Below are 20,149 nucleotides of genomic sequence, written 5' to 3'. Positions count from 1 at the left end.
TTTATTCTGGTCTTGGCAACCCGTGAGAACTGCTCACGGACAAAACAATAAAACAAAAACATCACATCAAAATGCGCTCTTGTACGTAGTGTCAATCAATCAAAAAAATCCTTAATTACAGAAAATAAACCATTTAAAATACACAAACCTTGTGAGCTGACATCCAGGAGGTGCTAAATAGAGCTTTATGGCCTTATTGCCTTATCTTCCATCTTCTTCGTCAATTATTTTCACTCTTTAAACAATATTTTCTCCATGTGTGGAGCTAACTGTGAGTTGCAGCATGCAGACACCATGTGTGCTAGCAAAAGAAAAGTGGCTGGGTGGAGACCCAAACAGCAAAGCTGTACCCTACACAGTTCACCACCAGAGGGTGCAAAGGAACAAAATCCAGACATACAGCTTAACAAATATCAAATGCAACAAACATCAAATGCAAAAGACCGTTACACTCCCACCAATCACTTGTGATTAAAAAGAATAAAGTATTGCCTGTGAACTAATGAACGGCTTTTGAATGAACTATCGTGAATTATCCTTTAAGCAGAGTGCGGTGGAGAATCGTCTTCCGCTTCCATCAGAATGACTGTCTTCTGAATGGGTCTTTCCAGGTGCACAGGTTTGGAGTTACGTTTTCCTGCTCTATCCAGGGTTGGATCACTCAGCAGCAATTTCACCTTCCTCACTTTTCCATCCTTTCCAGGATACACTTCAATGATCCTTGCCAACTTCCACTGGTTGCGTGGAGTTATCTCATCCTTCAGGAGGACAACATCATTGATCTTAGCATTTCTGTGCTCTTTGGTCCACTTCTGTCTTCCTTGAAGATTTAACAAATACTCCTTTTTCCACCTTGTCCAGAAAGTGTTGGCAAGTAGTTGAACACGACGCCACCTCTTACGGAGATAAAGATCTTCTTTCACAAACCTTCCTGGAGGTGGAGAGATGATTGTGGACTTCATGGTTAGTATGTGATTCGGTGTTAAAGGTTCTGGGTTTGATGGATCACATAGTTGGTCAGTAGTCAATGGTCTGCTATTAATCACTGCCATGACTTCATACAGGAATGTCCTCAGAGAGGAGCTGTCGAGTTGTTTGGCTGATTGTTCCAGAATGGACATGAGAACACTTCTTATGGTGCGAATTTGTCTTTCCCAGACACAACCCATATGACTAGATGCTGGGGTGTACATGAGAAACTCACAGTCCAGTTTCCCTAGCTTGGCTTGATCCATTTCCTTAAATGCTCCAATAAACTCATTTCTAGTGCCGACAAAATTCGTGCCTTGATCACATCTTATCTGACGAACTGTACCTCTGATGGCCATGAATGCACGTAATGAGTTGATGAGGGAATCTGTAGAGAGATCGTCAAGCATTTCAAGATGCACTGCTCTGGAGCACATGCAAGTGATTAGCAAGCCATAACGCTTTAGCTCCTTGCGGCCTTCTTTGACATAAAAAGGACCAAAGCAGTCCATCCCACAGTAGGTGAATGGCGGTGTGGTCTCCATCCGATCCTCTGGGAGGTCTGCCATCTTCTGCTGCTCTGTGCGCCTTCTGAACCTTCTGCATTTTACACATTTATAGATGTAAGATGACACGATCTTGCTGCATCCAAGAATCCAGAATCCGTTAGCTCGAAGTTTGAGCAAAGGCTGTTTCTTGAACCATCTTTATGATTGTTAACTCTGCTTCCTTTCTCTCTTGTTACACTACTGATGTCGTGTGATCTACTCTTGTGATCCTTTGCTTCTTTCACATAGCGCTTGAGTCTAGCAACTGCCTTAATCATCCTCGACCAGTCGGAAAACTTGTGTAAGCGATCTAACAGTGACCTTTGTTCCTCCCCTTGTATCTTGTGGACTTGAACCTTCTTAACCTCCGGGTCACTGGTTGATAACTCTCCCACCTTAATTTCCCCACTGGGTATGATCTTCTGCCAAAGGAGGTCTGGGCCTTTGAACCAGTTTGATGCTACAAGTTGTTCTGCTGTGAGACCTCTTGAGGCGTGGTCTGCCGGATTATCTTCGGAAGTTACATACCTCCATTGGGTTGAATCTGTGCTTTGTTTGATGCGTTCCACTCGGTTTGCAACAAACACATGAAATCTTCTGGCTTCATTGCTGACATATCCGAGTACCACCTTCGAGTCAGTCCAATACCTTTCTTCTGAAATTTCCATTTCCAATTCCTTTTTCAGCATGTCACCAGTGCGCACAGCAACAACGGCCGCCGACAACTCAAGCCGAGGTATAGTTGTGACTTTGGTTGGTGGAACTCTTGATCTTCCCATCACCAATGAGCAGTGGACTTCACCAGTTGTGCTTACTGCTCTGAGGTAAGTGCACATTCCATATCCAGATGCACTTGCATCAGAAAAATGATGAAGTTCGTAGTGCTGTGCCTTGAAGGTCGAAGGAATGTAGCATCTGTGAACCTTTACGTCTGCAAGGTTTCCCAGGTCACGCAACCAATACTCCCACTGAGGTCGAAGTCTGTCAGGTAAGTTATCATCCTGGCTGAGTTTATCTCGACACATTTGTTGCAAAATCTGCTTTCCCAGCAGAATGAAAGGTGACACAAACCCAAGTGGATCGAACACAGAGGCGACTGTGGCCAATACTCCTCTTCTGGTGAGTGGTTTGTCCTTAACAACTACTCTGAACTGAAATTGATCTGATGCCACACACCATTGTACGCCAAGTGCTCTTTCCATGTGTACTTCACCGAGTGCCATATCTAGCTCTTTGGGAGCTGCAGCGCATTCTTCTTTCGGAAGCGAAGCTAGAACTTTGGTGCTGTTTGAGATGAACTTGTGCAACCGAAGTTTGCCCATGCTGCAGAGTTTGCGTGCTTCATTAACCAGCTGTATTGCCTGATCTTCAGTGTCAACACTTGCTAGTCCGTCATCAACATAGAAGTTGGTTTTGATGAACTTGATGGTTTCTTCATTAAAACTTCCTTCCCCTTCAGCTGCAAGATGCTTGAGGCCATAGTTGGCACAACCTGGAGAAGATGCTGCTCCAAATAGGTGTACCTTCATCCTGTAGACAGTGAATGGAGTTTCAAGGTCACCGTTCTCCCACCACAAGAACCGTAGGTAATCTTGGTCACAAGCATGCACATGGAATTGGTGGAACATGCGTTCGATGTCACACATGAAAGCCACTGGGCCTCTTCGGAAGCGACACAAGACTCCGAGCAAGGTGTTTGTTAGCTCTGGACCAGTGAGGAGATGGTCATTTAAGGAAGCGCCTTGGAACTTGGCAGAGGCATCAAAGACGACACGAATCTTTCCGGGTTTTTGTGGATGATACACACCATGATGTGGGATGTACCAAACTGGTGTCTTGTCAATGTCTTGCTCTGTGACCTTTTCAGCATCTCCATGGGCTAAGATGTCATTCATGAATTTCTTATAGTCCATGTAGTACTGCTTGTTACTCTTGAGCCTTTTTTCTAAACATTTGAGGTGATGAATAGCACATACCTTGTTGTTTGGCAGGTTCGGCCTTTCACTCTTAAATGGGAGTGGCATTTCAAAATGACCATCCTCCTTGTGCCTAATGCCGGCCTTCATCTTTGTTAAAAATTTGAGATCTTCTTGAGAGACCTTTGTGTCTTCTGGTGCTTTCTCAACAAAGTCAGACTTCAACATCTTTAGGACCTCTGTGGGAGAGATCATTTCCTTTATTTGAGTTCTGTAGACATAGTGAACCTTGTTGGTGAGATTTAAAGAGGGATTAATGTCAGGCACCACTTCCTTCACAATGACTTGGTGACTTATTCCGAAGGCGTCTCCATAATCGAGACATGGATTGCCATAACCCACAATACTCCATCCCAGATCAGTTCTTTGCACAAACGGCTGATTTTCCTTTCCAGACACAACCTCACAAGGAACAAGTGCTTGGGGGCAGTTGTACCCAATCAGCAGACCAACATCACAGCTTTGTAGTGGAGCGATCTCACTTGCAATGCAGTCAAGATGAGACCATGCCTTAGCTGTTGCAGGCGATGGAATGTGATCTCGGTTTGCGGGAATAAAGTCTCTGGCATACGTCACTGGTAGGGAAATGGTCTTATTTGAGTAGAACCCTCTGACTTGTAGACCTGAGAACTTGCGACAGGACACAACTGTGTTTCTTGAAGACATAGTAGTGAGCTTTAGCTGAGTCGATTCACCTTTGATATGCACAGCTTGTGCCGTTTCTTCAAGAATAAAGGTCGTATCGCTCTGTGTATCAAGGAGCGCGTACACAAGAATTTCATGCGCTGGCTCACCTTTGGTTGACACCCATACTGGAATAATGGAAGATGTGTGAGTGTCGTCAACATTCTGTGTGACTCTGTTAGAAGTCGCTTCACTTGTTGTTGGTGTGACACTGTTGTCTTGTGAGACATCTGCGTCCGTTTGTCTTGTCCTGTCACTGTTCTTGTGTGGATTTCTCCTTGTTCTGTCTTCCTTCGTGCGATTGTCATGAAGACATGTTGGATGTCTTTTATTACATGTGTCACAGGTTTCTCTCCCTTCGCAATCCTTGGAGCGATGACCAGAGTTCAGACAGCCAAAACATAACTTCTTGTCTTGAACAAACTTTAGTCTCTCAACAATGCTCTCATTTATGAACCTTCTACACTTAAGTAGGCTGTGACTCGACCTTTCACAGTACACACAACTAGCACTAACAGTCCTTTCATTTGAGTTAGTTGCTAGCACCTTTGCTCCATTGCCTCTGTTCCTTGTTGTTTTTGCCCCTTCAGTTTCACTTGGCTTCAGAGCAAAGAGAGATGTTATGGGATTACAGGCAATTTTGGCTTCCCGTGAGATGAAATCTACGAATTGGCTGAAGCTTGGAAAGGTGTGAGTCTCTTCTTGCACTTCTGTAACCTTTCTGTTCCACCTTGAAGTAAGCCAATCTGGAAGTTTTGCGAGCATTTTTTGGTTTTCATTGCAGTCATTGAGCACTTCAAGCCCCTTCATTTGCGACATGGCTGTCTTACAGCAGCAAAGGAAGTCAGCAAATGCTTGAAGTTCCATACTGCCTTTAGAGCTTATCTTAGGCCATGCGTCAAGTTTGTCTCTGAAGGCCTTTGCTACGAGGAAGGGATTTCCATACCTCTCTACGAGAACTGTCCATGCTGCATAGTATGCAGACTCTGTGCCAAGCGGGAAGTAGCCTTCTATTGCCTTCCTTGCAGGTCCACTTACATATTTCCTCAGATAATAAGTCTTCTCTTCAGTTGGTATATTTTTCCTGTCAATCAGAGTCTGAAAGGAAATTTTCCAATCATTATATCTGATAGGGTCGCCACTGAATATTGTTGGCTCTGGTACCGCAAGACGACTTGCATTAAGAGACACTGCAAATGCTTTGACCAGATCTTCTGTGTTCACCTCTTGGTGCGGTGTCACATTTCGTGGCGAGGAACACCGTTTCATATGCTGGTCATTGTTTTCAGACTTGACTTCATTTTTATCAGATCTGTGGTGAAGTAGGTTGTATATTTCTTCATCTGAACATTCACTTTGTTCATACACTCGCTGTCGAGCCTTTGCTGCATTCAGCTTTTTTACAGTCTCAAGTCGCTCTACTTCTCTGCGCTTAGCTTCTAGAGCCTTTTGTCTTTGTGCTATTTCTGCTTCTTGCCTTTCAATTTCCTTCATATGGATTTCTTGTTCAAGCAGAACTTGGAGAGCAGCCTCATTTGCTGCAACTTCAGCAGCTGCATCTTGTCTTTTAGCCGAGAGCCGGCTGGAGTGTCTAGAGGAAACCCTCGAATGAGAAGAGAGCTTAGTGTGGTGTGACTTAACACTCATCCTGTCTGAGGCTTCTAACTTAGGCATAGACTCAGTCTCCTTCCATTTTTCATCCCTTTGACTTTTCACATCTGAGGCTACGTATTTAGATGAAGACTCAGTGTCCTTCCAAAGTTCTTCATCTCTTTGAACCTCCGCATTACTTGGGCTTGGACACTTTCTTACAGATTCGATAATTGTCTTTGTTATGGCTTCACACGTATCCATCCTTCGTCTTGTGTCACTATCTGGAGATTCAATACGTCTCAAGTCATCATAGGCTGCATTCACATCCTTAGAAGCACTCAAAACCTTGGAAACATGTTCTTGTAGCAGATCCTTTGAGCATTGACCATCTATAGCTCCTTTGGCATTCTTAATGACAACCTTCCACTTCTCATAGCGCACACTGAAACGATGTGCAGCCTTCTTTATGTGCTCACCGTACAGTTCTTTGCCCTTTTCCGTCAATGTACGGACTCGTTGGCTCTGTCGTGCTCTTTGTGAGGTAGTAGAAACATCATCAGCTGTGCCTTCAACTGCTTGTAGTTGCTCATCTGCAGAAAGTTGTTCCACATCACCCTTTTCACTGACTTCTGGATTAGCCTCAAACTCTGCCATTGTTGGAGGGGTTTGGGTTTTTTGTGTATCTTACTTAGCCTTAATGTAAAGGTGCAGCAGCTTAAATTTGATTTGTTAGTTGAGGAGCAAATGAATATTAATCTTCATTTACTGTTACAACTTTAAAGCACAGTAATTACTATTACTCCTTAAACATCACTTAACATGTATACTTAACTCACATTACATCTCTTCTCCAAGCCAGTAATACTGTTTCTTACAGCAACTGCTGAAGCCCACCATATGCACGATGCACAGGTTACTCATCACAACATTAACTTAACACTGTATGAATATCAGTCACTTGAACAGCAGAAATGTAAACAATGAGAAGGAAAGAAAAAAGAAGAAATATTTCAGTCCTTTGTTTATTTATAAAAGGAAACTTATCTTAATTAATTTTACAGTCCTTTTCCTTTTTATTTCTCTTTCTTGTGGTTAATTATATTGAGTCCTTTAACTGAGGCAACACTTATTTTCGGGGCACCTGAATTTCCTGCGGGGCTGCGTCCTTCATCTACCCGTGCAGAGCGGAGTTCTCACTGTAGCACCCTCAAGGATTGACGTACGCACGATGTAGTTATAAAACAGGGTTTATTCTGGTCTTGGCAACCCGTGAGAACTGCTCACGGACAAAACAATAAAACAAAAACATCACATCAAAATGCGCTCTTGTACATAGTGTCAATCAATCAAAAAAATCCTTAATTACAGAAAATAAACCATTTAAAATACACAAACCTCGTGAGCTGACATCCAGGAAGTGCTAAATAGAGCTTTATGGCCTTATTGCCTTATCTTCCATCTTCTTCGTCAATTATTTTCACTCTTTAAACAATATTTTCTCCATGTGTGGAGCTAACTGTGAGTTGCAGCATGCAGACACCATGTGCGCTAGCAAAAGAAAAGTTGCTGGGTGGAGACCCAAACAGCAAAGCTGTACCCTGCACAGTTCACCACCAGAGGGCGCAAAGGAACAAAATCCAGACATACAGCTTAACAAATATCAAATGCAACAAACATCAAATGCAAAAGACCGTTACACATATCTTTGGTCAGGTGATAAGTGATAGCCTCCGTGATGTCTTTGTGCCTGCGGGAGTTCGACGTGTATAGGGAAGCGCTGTATAAGGTTCCCGTTATTGATGTTTGGGTGGTTGACCCGGACGGATTTTCTCCTGTCACTTTCTCATCATCCCTGACGTGCTCTCCGTTGTTTTTTCCCTGCTAATTTTAGCATCACACGGCACAGCTTCTGTATCACGTGGTATAAGGCTCCGCCCTTGTGATTTGTTGAGTAGGAAGAGTGAGCGCTTGTTTTCATGCAGAGTACGTCCCGGATCAAAATGTGAAGTTTTACAAATCACCACTTCTTTAGTGAATATCATTTCAGTCTCAGACAATCTCGTTTCTCTTACAGAGGTTGAATGCACCTTCTGCGGATGGCGGTACCACACAGTGTGCGTGGACTTCCCCTGCACAGAAGGCAACTACAAATGCTGTGAATGCTAAATAAACAGAAACAAATGATCCCTGTTGTCTTTGCTTGATGATTGGTTTGAGTCTTGACAATCCACATTGCTGGCGTTGCATCTTTCAATGCCAGCAATGGCAGGTATCAGTGCTCAAACCTTTTGTGTTTGTTTCCAACAAGTTGCCCACCTCGGGAAACAAAAATGTGTTCTTTTACTTGTCAGATGAACATATGAGACACTTTGACTCTTCAGTGCAGTGTGGAGCCTAACAAAGATCTGTTTTGTGTCCCAGCTGATCAGCAGGAGGAGGAGAGTCTGACGGAGCAGCAGAGGAACATTTTCAGCTACTTGGACTCAGCTCAGCCACTACAGAGGAAACAATGAGCTCAACACAGAAGGTGACAGACAGAGCAGGACCATATGACCAAAGATATTTATCACCATATACATCTGAACATTTGCCATAACGATGTAGCTGACGATAGAATTGACACCAGACAAAATACTTTACAGCTGCACAACTTTATTAAAAACCCATCAATGTATTTTCACTGAAACAAGCAGCTGTTGTTTATGTGCATTAAAGTTATATAAAAATGTAACAGTGCAAATGCAAATTCCTCGCTGACAGTTTAACCAAAAGGCGTTTCCAGTGGAAACTGGCCGACACATCCTGAGCATAACCATGTATAATATCCACTAAACTTCAGAAGAGGTTATACAGTCGTGGCCAAAAGGTTTGAGAATTGCATAAATATTGGAACCTGGAGAAGTTGCTGCTTAAGTTTTTATAATAGCATTTTGCCTGCACTCCAGAATGTTATGAGGAGTGATCAGATGAACTGCATCGTCCTTCTTTGCCATGAAAACGAACTTAATCCCCAAAAAGCCTTACCACTGCATTTCATTGCTGTCATCAAAGGACCTGCTGAGACCATTTCAGTGATCGTCTTCTTAACTCAGGTGAGAATGTTGGCGAGCACGAGGCTGGAGATCATCATGGCTGTATCCCGATTCAGGTTCTGCAGCTTTAAAGTCCTCAAGGGCCGCGTACTCAAAGACCGCTAAGGCCGAAGTGCGAGGCTCGTAGGCTCGTGAAATGGGACGTCTAGCCTCCGTCGCGCTGCCCAGGTTGCCTAGCAACCATGATACTAACAGCTGGAAACGTTTCATACAGCTTTGTTTGACAGAAATGAAGGAGAACATATTTAGTTCATTTGTTTCTACATGAGCTCTGTGTGATTTGATGAGTATCTGAGGCTGAGACCACAGGACTGTGAAACATGATTGTTGGGCTTCATTTCTGTGCTGAACAGTCGTTTAAGATTAGCTGTAAATAACAATTAGTTGATGTTGTTCATGAGACTAAAGTCATCTCACTGTGGTAATGTAAATATAATATGGCCAATATTATAGTTATTATATTAATCACTTCACTCACAGACAAGTATCTGTGACAGTGTGTATATAGATGTGTCATATATAAGAGACAAATATTGTTCGTTTAATATGTTGGTACTAAATTTGGCTCAGTGCTTACATATATGTGTAAAAAGCAAATGTAGGAGCTGTGATAACTGTGTCTGATAGAATGAAGAGTAGACTGATATATGAAATATTCCTTTATTGGGTGAGAAAATCAGACCATGTCATAACTGCTGTAAGTCACACAGAATAGATATCAGAACCTTAAACAGGCTGACTTCTGCTAAATGGGTCAAACTGGGCAGAAAGTCTACAAACACATAACATCCTTATAGAATATGATGTAACACTATAGATCAACTTACCTCAGAATATATAAAGCATATAAACAGTTACAGCAATATGATGCAACAAACACAGCAGCTACTGATCCAAAATACTCAAAGCTTCATAGAACTGAAACCAACATTTATTTTTAGCTCCATCCTGCTGCTGATACAGACTTTAGGTTTCTGAACATTAAACTTGTTGCTGCCTTTCATAGTGTGTAACTTGAAGGCCCTGAGTACTTTCTCCCACACTGGAAACACTGGGATGATCACATTATTTGAACATTACCTAATAAGACTGATTCAGCACAGACAGTTATGTTAAACTTTCCTAGCAGTCCTTCACAAACAGGGAACAGTCTGTCTATTCTCTCCATCTGTCAGCTGCTGCTGGCTCTTCCTCCTCCTCTTCCTCACACACTGCTGAGTTTGTCCTGGTGGATCATCAGGGCTGCAAAGCCTCACAGATGATGTGCAGCAGTGGCTCCCTCAGTCTGTCCTCACTCTGGACACTTGCAGTCGTCACACATGGAAATCAAATGTGTGATAAGCTGCAGGATTCAAACACAAGTGTAACTTATAAACGCATGTTCATACTTTTATTCCACAATCAGAGAGAAAGAAACAGAGAGAGAGTGCAGGACAGACAGACAGGTGACAGTCTCAGGTGTACACACTGCTACACAACAGCACCAGAGAAGCAGGATTTAGTGTTTGTGTTATTACGAGTGTAAACAAGAAGAGTTCCAGATGGTGCAGTGGACACATGTGTGACTGCTGTGATTAAAGCATCTTTCTTTCAGCTTAACGAGTGAACCGTCAGCTCGTTCAAATACACGTTAAAGTGCGTTTGGCTCGACACCACCGAACAGAGGCAGCAATATAACACAGCTAACATTAACAGTGCAGTGAATCCTGCTTGTGCCGTGATGTTCAGGACTGCAAACCGAGCAGCATCACTGACTTTCAGCTTGTTGTGTTTGTGGATATATGACTGACTTTAATTATCCACAAAATCATCACATTCTCTGTCAGATTAAGGTCGACTATTGAACGGCGTATATTTTAAAGGCTTTAAAACCAAGTTAACGCTGAAAGTACAAACATCACTAATGTCACATAACTCTGCCGACAAGGCATAGCTATGGCTATGAAATGCTCTTTGTGTATCACTTCTTCATTATGAAAGATGTCATTAATGCACTAGTAATGTCTCATCTGGAGTATTGTTCAATCATTTGGTCAGCAGCTAATAAGACAGATCTTAACAGACTTCAGTTAGTCCAGAATAAGGCGTCCAGATTAGTGTGAAGATGTTCATACTATACTAATATTGATAAAATGCATAATAACCTTTCTTGGCTTCCTGTACAGGCTAAAATATTCTATGGCTTACTTGTAGTTCTAAAGAAAGCAATTCTGTTAAACACACCACATTTATTCTGCTCAGCTGCAGTATCCAGATGAAATACATCATCATATTACACAGTTTTCAACAAGCTGCAATTTAGTAAATGCTCGAGTTAAAAGTAACGTTTTGTAAAACTGTTACATTTAGAGCAACTTTTAAGTGGAATAAGTTGCCTTAAAAAATTAGAGAATTATTCAAAACTTCAATGAACACTTAAAAGCCGATTTACAGAGCTTTTAGTTGTTGTAAATATTGTAAGACATGATTTGTTTTTGAAATTTGTGTAATGTGCCTCAATGTTATTGATATTATCATTATTATTATTGATTGCTTATATTTGAACAATTGTGAAACCTCACTGTGGATGTAAGAGTGAAATTATGTGGATATCTTGAATCCACTTTATTGTGTAATATTTTATGTGAGTATTTGACGGAAGACGAGCAACATCTGTTGTGGAAGCTAACGGGGTTCCTTTAGAATAAACAAACATAGGATTTATTATCACTGAATAATTCTGTATAAATCTATACAAATTATAGAAATATGTAATAGGAACCAACAAAATAATCTAAATTATAAAATAGTGTGTGTGTGTGTGTGTGTGTGTGTGTGTGTGTGTGTGTGTGTGTGTGTGTGTGTGTGTGTGTGTGTGTGTGATTTTAGTGTTTGAACAGTCATGAATTATCTTTAACAGCAGGTTGGATGTAATGTGTTAGAACTACCAGCAGGTGGGGATAAGAGACCTTTAAGGTGTTTGGTGCCATGCTCCACCTTCAGGTTTAAAACTAGTGTTAATGGAGTTTGAAGGTTGAGTTTGTTCCACGACTGCATTTCACTCACTGCCTCTGTTTGTATCTCTGTCACTGCAGGACCAACATGGAGCCAGAAGTCAGCGCTCTCAGGAGGCCGACAAACCTCACAGAAGAAAGGGAGAGAAAAAACACACCTGTGACGAGTGTGGGATGGAGTTTACTCTGAAGGCTTCACTAAAACGGCATCAGGTCATCCACACTGGAGAGAGACCGTTCAGCTGTGACTTGTGTGGAAAGTCTTTTTCCAGGAAGGGTTACCTAAAAACACACCAACTCATCCACAGTGGAGTTAAAGCGTACAGCTGTGATCAGTGTGGCAGAGCTTTTACTCACAGTAGCCACTTACAGAGTCATCTAGTTACCCACTCTGGAATTAAGGCATACAGCTGTGACGAGTGTGGAAAGTCTTTTTCCTTGAAGGGTTACCTAAAAGAACACCAACTCATCCACAGTGGAGTTAAAGCGTACAGCTGTGATCAGTGTGGCAGAGCTTTTACTCGCAGTAGAAGCTTACAGAGTCATCTAGTTACCCACTCTGAAATTAAGCCATACAGCTGTGACGAGTGTGGGAAGGGTTTTACTGTGAGGGCTAAACTAAAACGGCATCAGGTCATCCACACTGGAGAGAGACCGTTCAGCTGTGACGAGTGTGGAAAGTCTTTTTCCTTGAAGGGTCACCTAAAAGAACACCAACTCGTCCACAGTGGAGTTAAAGCGTACAGCTGTGATCAGTGTGGCAGAGCTTTTACTCGCAGTAGCAGCTTACAGAGTCATCTAGTTACCCACTCTGGAATTAAGCCATACAGCTGTGACGACTGTGGGAAGGGTTTTACTGTGACGGCTTCACTAAAACAGCATCAGGTCATCCACACTGGAGAGAGACCGTTCAGCTGTGACTTGTGTGGAAAGTCTTTTTCCTTCAAGCGTTCCCTAAAAGAACACCAACTCATCCACAGTGGAGTTAAAGCGTACAGCTGTGATCAGTGTGGCAGAGCTTTTACTCAAAGTAGCCACTTACAGAGTCATCTAGTTACCCACTCTGGAATTAAGGCATACAGCTGTGACATCTGTGGAAAAACCTTCAGCCAGAGAGGGTACCGAAATACACACCTACGCATTCACACCAGACATGATGTGTACTGCTGTGAACAGTGTGGCAAATACTTTACAACAGACGCACACTTACAACGACACATGTTTACCCACACTGAGGAGAGACCTTATCGATGTGACCTGTGTGAGAAGACTTTTAAAGCTCCACATCACCTGAGACGACACCAACAGATCCACACCAGAAAGAGACTCTACAAGTGCAGCTACTGTGAGGTATATATTTATATTGTTATCTTGTCATTTTAGCCTGACTGTTTGGAACAACTCTGCTCATTAAACTGTGTTAGCATGTTAGCAATTCTACTGCATGGAAAAGCAGCTCTGAGTGATTATTCAGATTTTCCTTTCAGTTATGATTTTAGTATTACTGTAGTATTATGGTGGTAGTATTGTAGTTATTGCAGCCCAGTAAACTGAGTGTGTTAACTGAAACAGTCAAATGTAGTTGGACGTCTGCAGAGATGCTCTTTATTTCAGGCGACGTTCAGGATACGAATGTTGAAGGACTGACTTACACTGTCTTTGTGTCTTTGTTTAGAAGCAGAGCGACACAGATGGATCCAGTTCTCAACCCTGTCATCACTGTGGTGGTGGGAAAGACTTTCATTGTGACCTCTGTGGAAAAACTTTCAGTCAGCAAAAGACCCTAAAAGTACATCAACGTAGACACACTGGAGACAAACTGAAATACTGCAAAGAATGTGGGAGAAGCTTCACCACATCAAGTGAGTTAAAACAACATGAACTGATTCACAGTGGGGTTAAAAAGCACCTCTGTGATCAGTGTGGGTCATCCTTCACCACTGAAGGTGAGCTTAAATCACACAAACGAGTCCACACAGGAGAGAAACCACACAAGTGCAGACACTGTGAGAGAAGCTTCTCACGGTCAGGTAATCGTAACATTCATGAACGTACACACATGGAAGGAAACTACAGCTGTGACCAGTGTGACAAGAGCTTCAGGAATCTCAGTTCATACTCTGCACACAAACGATCCCACGTTACTAATAAACTGTTTCACTGTTACCAATGTGCCCAAACATTCACCTCATTGTCTGCTCTGTGCAAACATCAGCGCGATCACTCAGGGCTGAAATCACTCCCATCACTGGATCACAGTGAATCTGAAGAGACAGAAAGATCCTCTGGTTTCTGTGTCAGACTCAAAAAGCTTGAGATCAGGCTCCACAGAGTTCAGATAGAATCATTTAAACTTGTGTTGAACTGAACTGGTTGCTGGGCTGAACTTCTACATAATACAGATCTACATGGGATCTTCTTTTCTGTGTTTTACTGAGTCAGTTTTGTCCTTTTTTCTCTGTCCTGGTTTTGCTCGTCTGTAAATGATTGAAACTCAGTCAAATAGTTCATTGTTCTCCAGCAAAACGTTTTGGAAACTCATGTTTAACCTTTAAAACTCTGACATGTTTTAGCACACAAGGCTTCATCGGGGAGTTCACTCATGATTGGACCATGAGAACAAAGGTTTTTAGTTCTTTCAAAGAGAGTCTTGGAGATGTTTGATGTTTCTGTTTTTCTGAAACCACCTGAAAGAAAAACTATTTTTCTTGCTTTATGTAGTGTGGAAGTTTTTAATGTTTCTTCATCTGTGATGTTCTTGAATGTGTTCACGTGAAGATGGTACAAATAAACTGTCCTTTCAGCTTTAGCTCCTAATTTATTCATTATTTATGGATGTAGCACAGCAGCCGTCTCTTGATTAACACATGGAGGGCTCGGGATCTGATGGTGTCGTCTCCCTATTTGCCCACTCAGTAAATCTCACTCATGGCCAAGAAATTGAAATAAACCTTGTTTCCCTGCTGGATAGTGATCCACTGTAACTCTGCTCCTCCTTCCTGTTTAGGATTTCTGTGGCTGAAGTAAAATTCCCTCCATCCATCACTTATCCCAGCTAACCCAAAGTGAAATAAAGTTTTGCTCGTCTTAAAAAAGCATTACAATAATGGGCATTACCAATGCAAACTAAATGATACAGAAGATGAAAGAAGAGACTTTGATCAGTTAATAAAGCTCATGATCTGGATTCATTGTGGCTGCTACACAGATACTTCTGGGTCACTTCTCTCAGTTAGGAACCTTCCTCACCAAACTGACTGTTGGACCACACCCCTGGTTTCATGAGAAATTGTTTCAGCCATGATTTCTCTTCCTGTATTTCAGAGTAAAGACTGAAGTGACAAATGGAAGCATGTTTAAAAAACACAATGTGAGAGAGACGTTGAGGTCCTTAGAAGTTACCCTGGGTTTTTCTGTCACCCTGCTAGATGTTACACACCTTGTTATTGGACTGATTTCTACTGCTGGACTACTCCTGCGGAGAGCATTGAGCTGTTATTGAGCTGCACATACGTTACGACCTGCTTAAGTTCGAGGTCACAGCGTCTGTCGAGCAGCTGGAACATAATGAAGTCTACAAGGTTAAAGTTTTCTCTTCAGTTATTGTTCTTTCTGCTGCTTGGTTTGATGGATCTGAGAGCTTTTGTTTTTATTATTGTTATTATAATTATCATGAATATTTTACTCTCTAGAAGCTTTAAAATAGTGTTTGTGTTTGAAAAAATTGATTTAAGAATTGAACAGAAACATCTGTCCTTCTGAAAATCGCCCAAAGGCACGGAGACAAAGTCAAAGGATGCAACCTGTAACTTTCTCTTCCTTCATGTCAGGACCATCATCCATGATTTATATAAAATGCATATAGCAACAGTAGCACTTTAGTTTGGACTTTATGATTTCTGTAACTGGAAAATATTATTTTGTTTAAAGACAGAAGTGACCGCATAGTTGCAACATCAAAGGGAAATATTAATTAATTAGCATCAAGTATATTTGTTGCTTAAGCGTTTGCACTATAACTTAAGTAGGATTATAACTTTTAAGGAAGGAAAGATTTCAGATATTTAGTTCACTGCTTCAGTTATTTTATATGAAATTAAAACATTTACGTTGGTCAAATATGATGCTCTAAATCAAATAAAAGTTTGAAAATAAATGATGTTTTTTTAAATGCTGCAACAAATGTTCACAAAAAGTAACTATAATTAAAACCAGTTAAACAAAATCAAATGTTTGAATCATGCTTAACCAAATGCCAGGCTGGAGAGCTGAACCTAAAGTATACGTAGAAAGATTTCAACATGTGAGCAGTTTTTAATGTTTTTATCACATATAAATGTCACAGCAGTGGGTCCTGGCCCAATGCTTTGTGTTTTTGGTTTTCTTTGACTCTTGTTTTTCTTGCTTTTTGTTCTTCTTATTTATCAGGCTCTCAGTAATCTTAGTTCTCCCTCCCTCAGTGTTCATTTCAGCCTGTGTTTAGTTTCTGTTCCCGTGTCCCACGTTTCATCGTTTCATGTCGAGTCAGCCCTGTCTCTCTGTTTCCTGTGTCTCCCCAGTCAGCCCCGCCTCCCTCGGGCACTCATGTGTGATACAGAGTAATAAACCTGACTACATTTGCTACACTCTCTTTATTACCTGTTACTTTAAAATTCATACACTAATTATGTCTGCCCATCTCTCTAATGTGAAGGTCAAAGGTCAACATCCCAGTGACATAAGAATAATCCCAAAGGGGCAAAGGCAGCGGTTAATTTAGCACATTTAGCATTAAGGGTACAGCAAGGATATACTTTTACTTATTGTGGCAGGGGTGTGGTCTCTGGCCTGCTGCAGTGGAGGCTGGTGGCGGGACATTGGACGGCACAGGTGAGGGTGATGGAGCTCATGACTCTCCCCTTTATAGTGACGGAGGAGACTGGCGTGGGGGAAGCGTGTAGTGGAGGAAGCCGAGGAGAGAGCTGGTTTCTGGCTACAAAGACGGCGTCAAACCAGAAAAGATTGCTCGTGGTCAAATGTCAAAGGAGCTTGCAAAGAAAAGCGTCTGGACTTCTTTAAGTTGCTTGAAGACGTTTCACCTCTCATCCGAGAAGCTTCTTCAGTTCTAAGGTCAAATGGTGGAGAGTCCCAGATATAAACCTAGTGGGAGTGACCCCCCACAGAGGGACAAAAGGACCCCCTGATGATCCTCTAATCGCCTGAGCCAAGGTGTGAAACTGGGTGTGGGTCCCAATCAGCCAGAGTTTCGGGTGAGTTCATTGTGAAACCTGGCCCCACCTTATCATGCGAATTCCTGAGATCAGATGGCCCAGGATGTGAGTGGGCGTTAAGGCGTCTGGGAAGGGATCTCAAAACTGGATTATTGATGGCAGAGAGTTGATGTCGTAAACCCCGCCTCTGTTCAAAGATGGTCGCTCACAGTGGACATAGATGCTTCTTTCACTCCTCTTTCAAACCATCTGTCCTCTCTGTCCAAAATGTGAACATTGGCATCCTCGAAGGAGTGTCCTTTGTCCTTAAGATGCAGATGGACTGCTGAGTCTTGTCCTGTGGAGGTGGCTCTTCTATGTTGTGCCATGCGCTTGTGAAGTGGCTGTTTGGTCTCTCCAATGTAGAGGTCTGGGCATTCCTCGCTGCACTGTACAGCATACACCACATTGTTAAGTCTGTGTTTTGGCGTTTTATCTTTCGGGTGAACCAGTTTTTGTCTGAGCGTGTTGCTGGGTCTGAAATGCACTGGGATGTCATGCTTGGAGAAAACTCTCCTGAGTTTTTCTGATACACCGGCTACATAGGGGATGACAATGTTGTTGCGTCTGTCCTTCTTATCCTCCCTCGCTGGTGTCTGATCTTCTTTTCTGTGCCTCTTTGCTGACAGTAGAGCTGGGCGATATGAGATTTTTTCATATCACGACATGTTTTTTTCATTTCAGGCGATAACGATATCTATCACGATATAAGCCAAATAACTATATTTGTAAGATTTAAATGTGCCGTTGCTCACAAGTAAAATGTGAAATAATCAGCAGCTTGTTTTTATTTAAATATTTATTTCCCATAATAAGTTCAACAGGGTAGATGTACTTCAGGAACATGAGACTTTTTCAGATAAATAAAGCCAAATATTGCAAACTACACAAAAGGCAGCCGCTAAAGCGTTTACGTTTCAAAATAGAACAAACGAAACAGACTAAATTGTCAATTCCACTTAGAAACAAAATATTAATTCTAAAAATAAATCTTAGTTTGTTTTACAGAAGAACAGACAAAACTGACTAACTTTTGTCAATATCAAATAAACTGAGAACTAAAAGGAAATTCTCAATCTCTCCTTGTTGTATAGCTGAGCTTTTCAAACAGTTTTAACAGTTACTTTAGTCTGACAAAAGCCGAATGACGAATTAGCGCTTCCAGTCAGAGACTGAGGCTACGTCCACACGTACACGGGTGTTTTTGAAAACGGAGATTTTCCGTTTTCGTTTTAAAAAATAATCCCGTCCACACATAAAGGCAGAAATGAAGGAAAACGCTGCTATGAACATGCCAAAGCAGCAGGTGGAGCTAGATTCCTAACCGTGCAGAAATGTACAGTGTGACGCATGCACCAGTTTATTGTATTTCCAGACTTGCTTTCGGCACAATTTACAGTGCACGCTACTCTGTTTTTGTCAGACTTGAAATAGCCGAAATACCTTCACACTACGGAACTTCTATGGCTCTTCCGTTCGACAATCTCTCCGGCATTGGAACCATCATCTGGTTTTTCTTCGGTCACGCTCGGTTGAATTTTCTAGTCGGCACACTCATTTCCTCCATTACCCGCTGGCTGCTTCCCAAACAAACACACGTGCGGCTTGGCACTTGTGCTGTACGTAACAAGTCACGTGACGTGACGCTGCGGCTGTGATTGGTTCGGCTCTGCGCTACTTAATTTGGATTGGCTGACCTTTTTTTTTTTTTTTTTTTTTTAAGAGGACAAGAGCGGCGAGGTCTATCGCGATAGCTTAATTTCTCTATCGAGTAAAAGTTATATCGCGATACATATCGTTATCGTTCTATCGCCCAGCTCTAGCTGACAGAGGCTCCTTTGACTACGATGACCTGGATGACTGAGAACCTTCACAGACACTTGTGGTCAAATAATGTGTTGTGCAGCACGCAGGACAGACAGCGCACAATGTGCTTTAAAGTAGCAGCCAAGAAAGGTGTAATTTAAGTCTACGAGCAGTGAACACCCGTGTGCACACCTGTGTGGATCAGCGCGCTTGTATTCAAATGGTTTCCACATGTAATGGTCTGCAAGAGGATGTAGCGAGCCATAGCCCCGTCCCCCAGGGCATGAAACAGGCATGGAGGAGATCCAGGCCCCAGAGTGCGAGAGCCCAAGGAGGACAACCGGAGGGGCATCTGTGCCACCCTCATGGGAAGGGCTGAGGATCCCCAGACGAGGCGTCACCCAGTAGCCACCGAGCAGAAGCTAGAGGGGGCTTCACCAGCGTGCCCAACGGCTCCGCCGGCAGCCGGCTGTGCCAGAGTGAACCGAGCCGCAGGCCCAGAGGCCGGAGGCCCGAGGGCCCCCCACACCCCGGAGGAGGCCTGACCGAGCAACAGGCGCCAGGCCCCGCCAGGTAGCCACCGGGAGTGAGCCGGTACATACCTGAGCGCCCAGCCCCGGACACCAAGAACCACCAATGCACCGACCCCTGAGGGCATCAGTCACCAGCAGGGAGTGTGGTGAGGGGAGATAGGCCTTGGAGGGCCTGGGAGTTCCCAGAGAGGTGGAGTCTAAGACCCGACCTGACATATAGACACAGACAAACAGGCACACACAGACACAAACATGCGTTCCCACCCTCATGCACACATATACAAACACTCAGCACTCACCCAACGTAAGGACTGACATAAATGGACATGTACACACAATCACACTCCCCAAACATACTCTATACCCCGGGTCCAGGTACCCTCGCCCCCAGAGGGGGAAGCAGAACCCAGACCCAAGAGATGTTACCCTTCCCCCCGGGGTGGAGGCAAGCAGACCGTCCCAGGCTCCGCAGCAGCAGGGAGGCCAATCGGACAGCTAACATCTCCTCCCAGCCCCCCCGCCCCGATGGCTAGCAGAGAACGGGGGTGTGTGAAGACCCCATACCTCCCTCCTCCCGCTCATGTGTAGTGTTGCTGCGTGTTGCTCTAAAGTGCATTTAAAACTAAAAAATGGTGCTGCTGCCAGAGAGCAGCAGGTGTTAGCATGGCCCCTCCCGAGAACCCTCAATGTCTACATGGATTTAAAA

At 43.0% G+C, this 20,149-nt stretch overlaps 2 protein-coding genes across 2 annotated transcripts; one reads left to right on the top strand and one right to left on the bottom strand.

Annotated features, from left to right (window-relative positions):
• The first annotated feature begins 504 nt into the window (after positions 1-504).
• On the top strand, positions 505-14,900 carry LOC147336992 (uncharacterized). Its single transcript, XM_086285711.1, has 4 exons — positions 505-2,341; positions 8,192-8,297; positions 11,937-13,205; positions 13,531-14,900. The coding sequence occupies exons 2-4, from the start codon at positions 8,280-8,282 to the stop codon at positions 14,221-14,223; spliced, it is 1,980 nt and encodes a 659-aa protein (XP_086141837.1). The 5' UTR covers positions 505-2,341; positions 8,192-8,279; the 3' UTR covers positions 14,224-14,900.
• Positions 5,298-6,424, bottom strand: LOC147336993 (uncharacterized). Its single transcript, XM_086265794.1, is given in 2 exon segments — positions 5,298-5,368; positions 5,371-6,424. Coding segments are annotated over 2 exon segments (1,125 nt in total).
• Positions 14,901-20,149: the final 5,249 nt, after the last annotated feature.

This window comes from Aulonocara sp. 'chitande type north' Nkhata Bay, linkage group LG3 (assembly GCF_057382095.1).
Source record: "Aulonocara sp. 'chitande type north' Nkhata Bay isolate Kocher_YH1m ecotype deep benthic linkage group LG3, A_spYH_male_GT1.1, whole genome shotgun sequence".
Classification (NCBI taxonomy): Eukaryota; Metazoa; Chordata; class Actinopteri; order Cichliformes; family Cichlidae; genus Aulonocara; species Aulonocara sp. 'chitande type north' Nkhata Bay.
The sequence above is the reverse complement of the archived record's forward strand: the minus strand, read 5'-3'. Positions and strand labels throughout refer to the sequence as shown.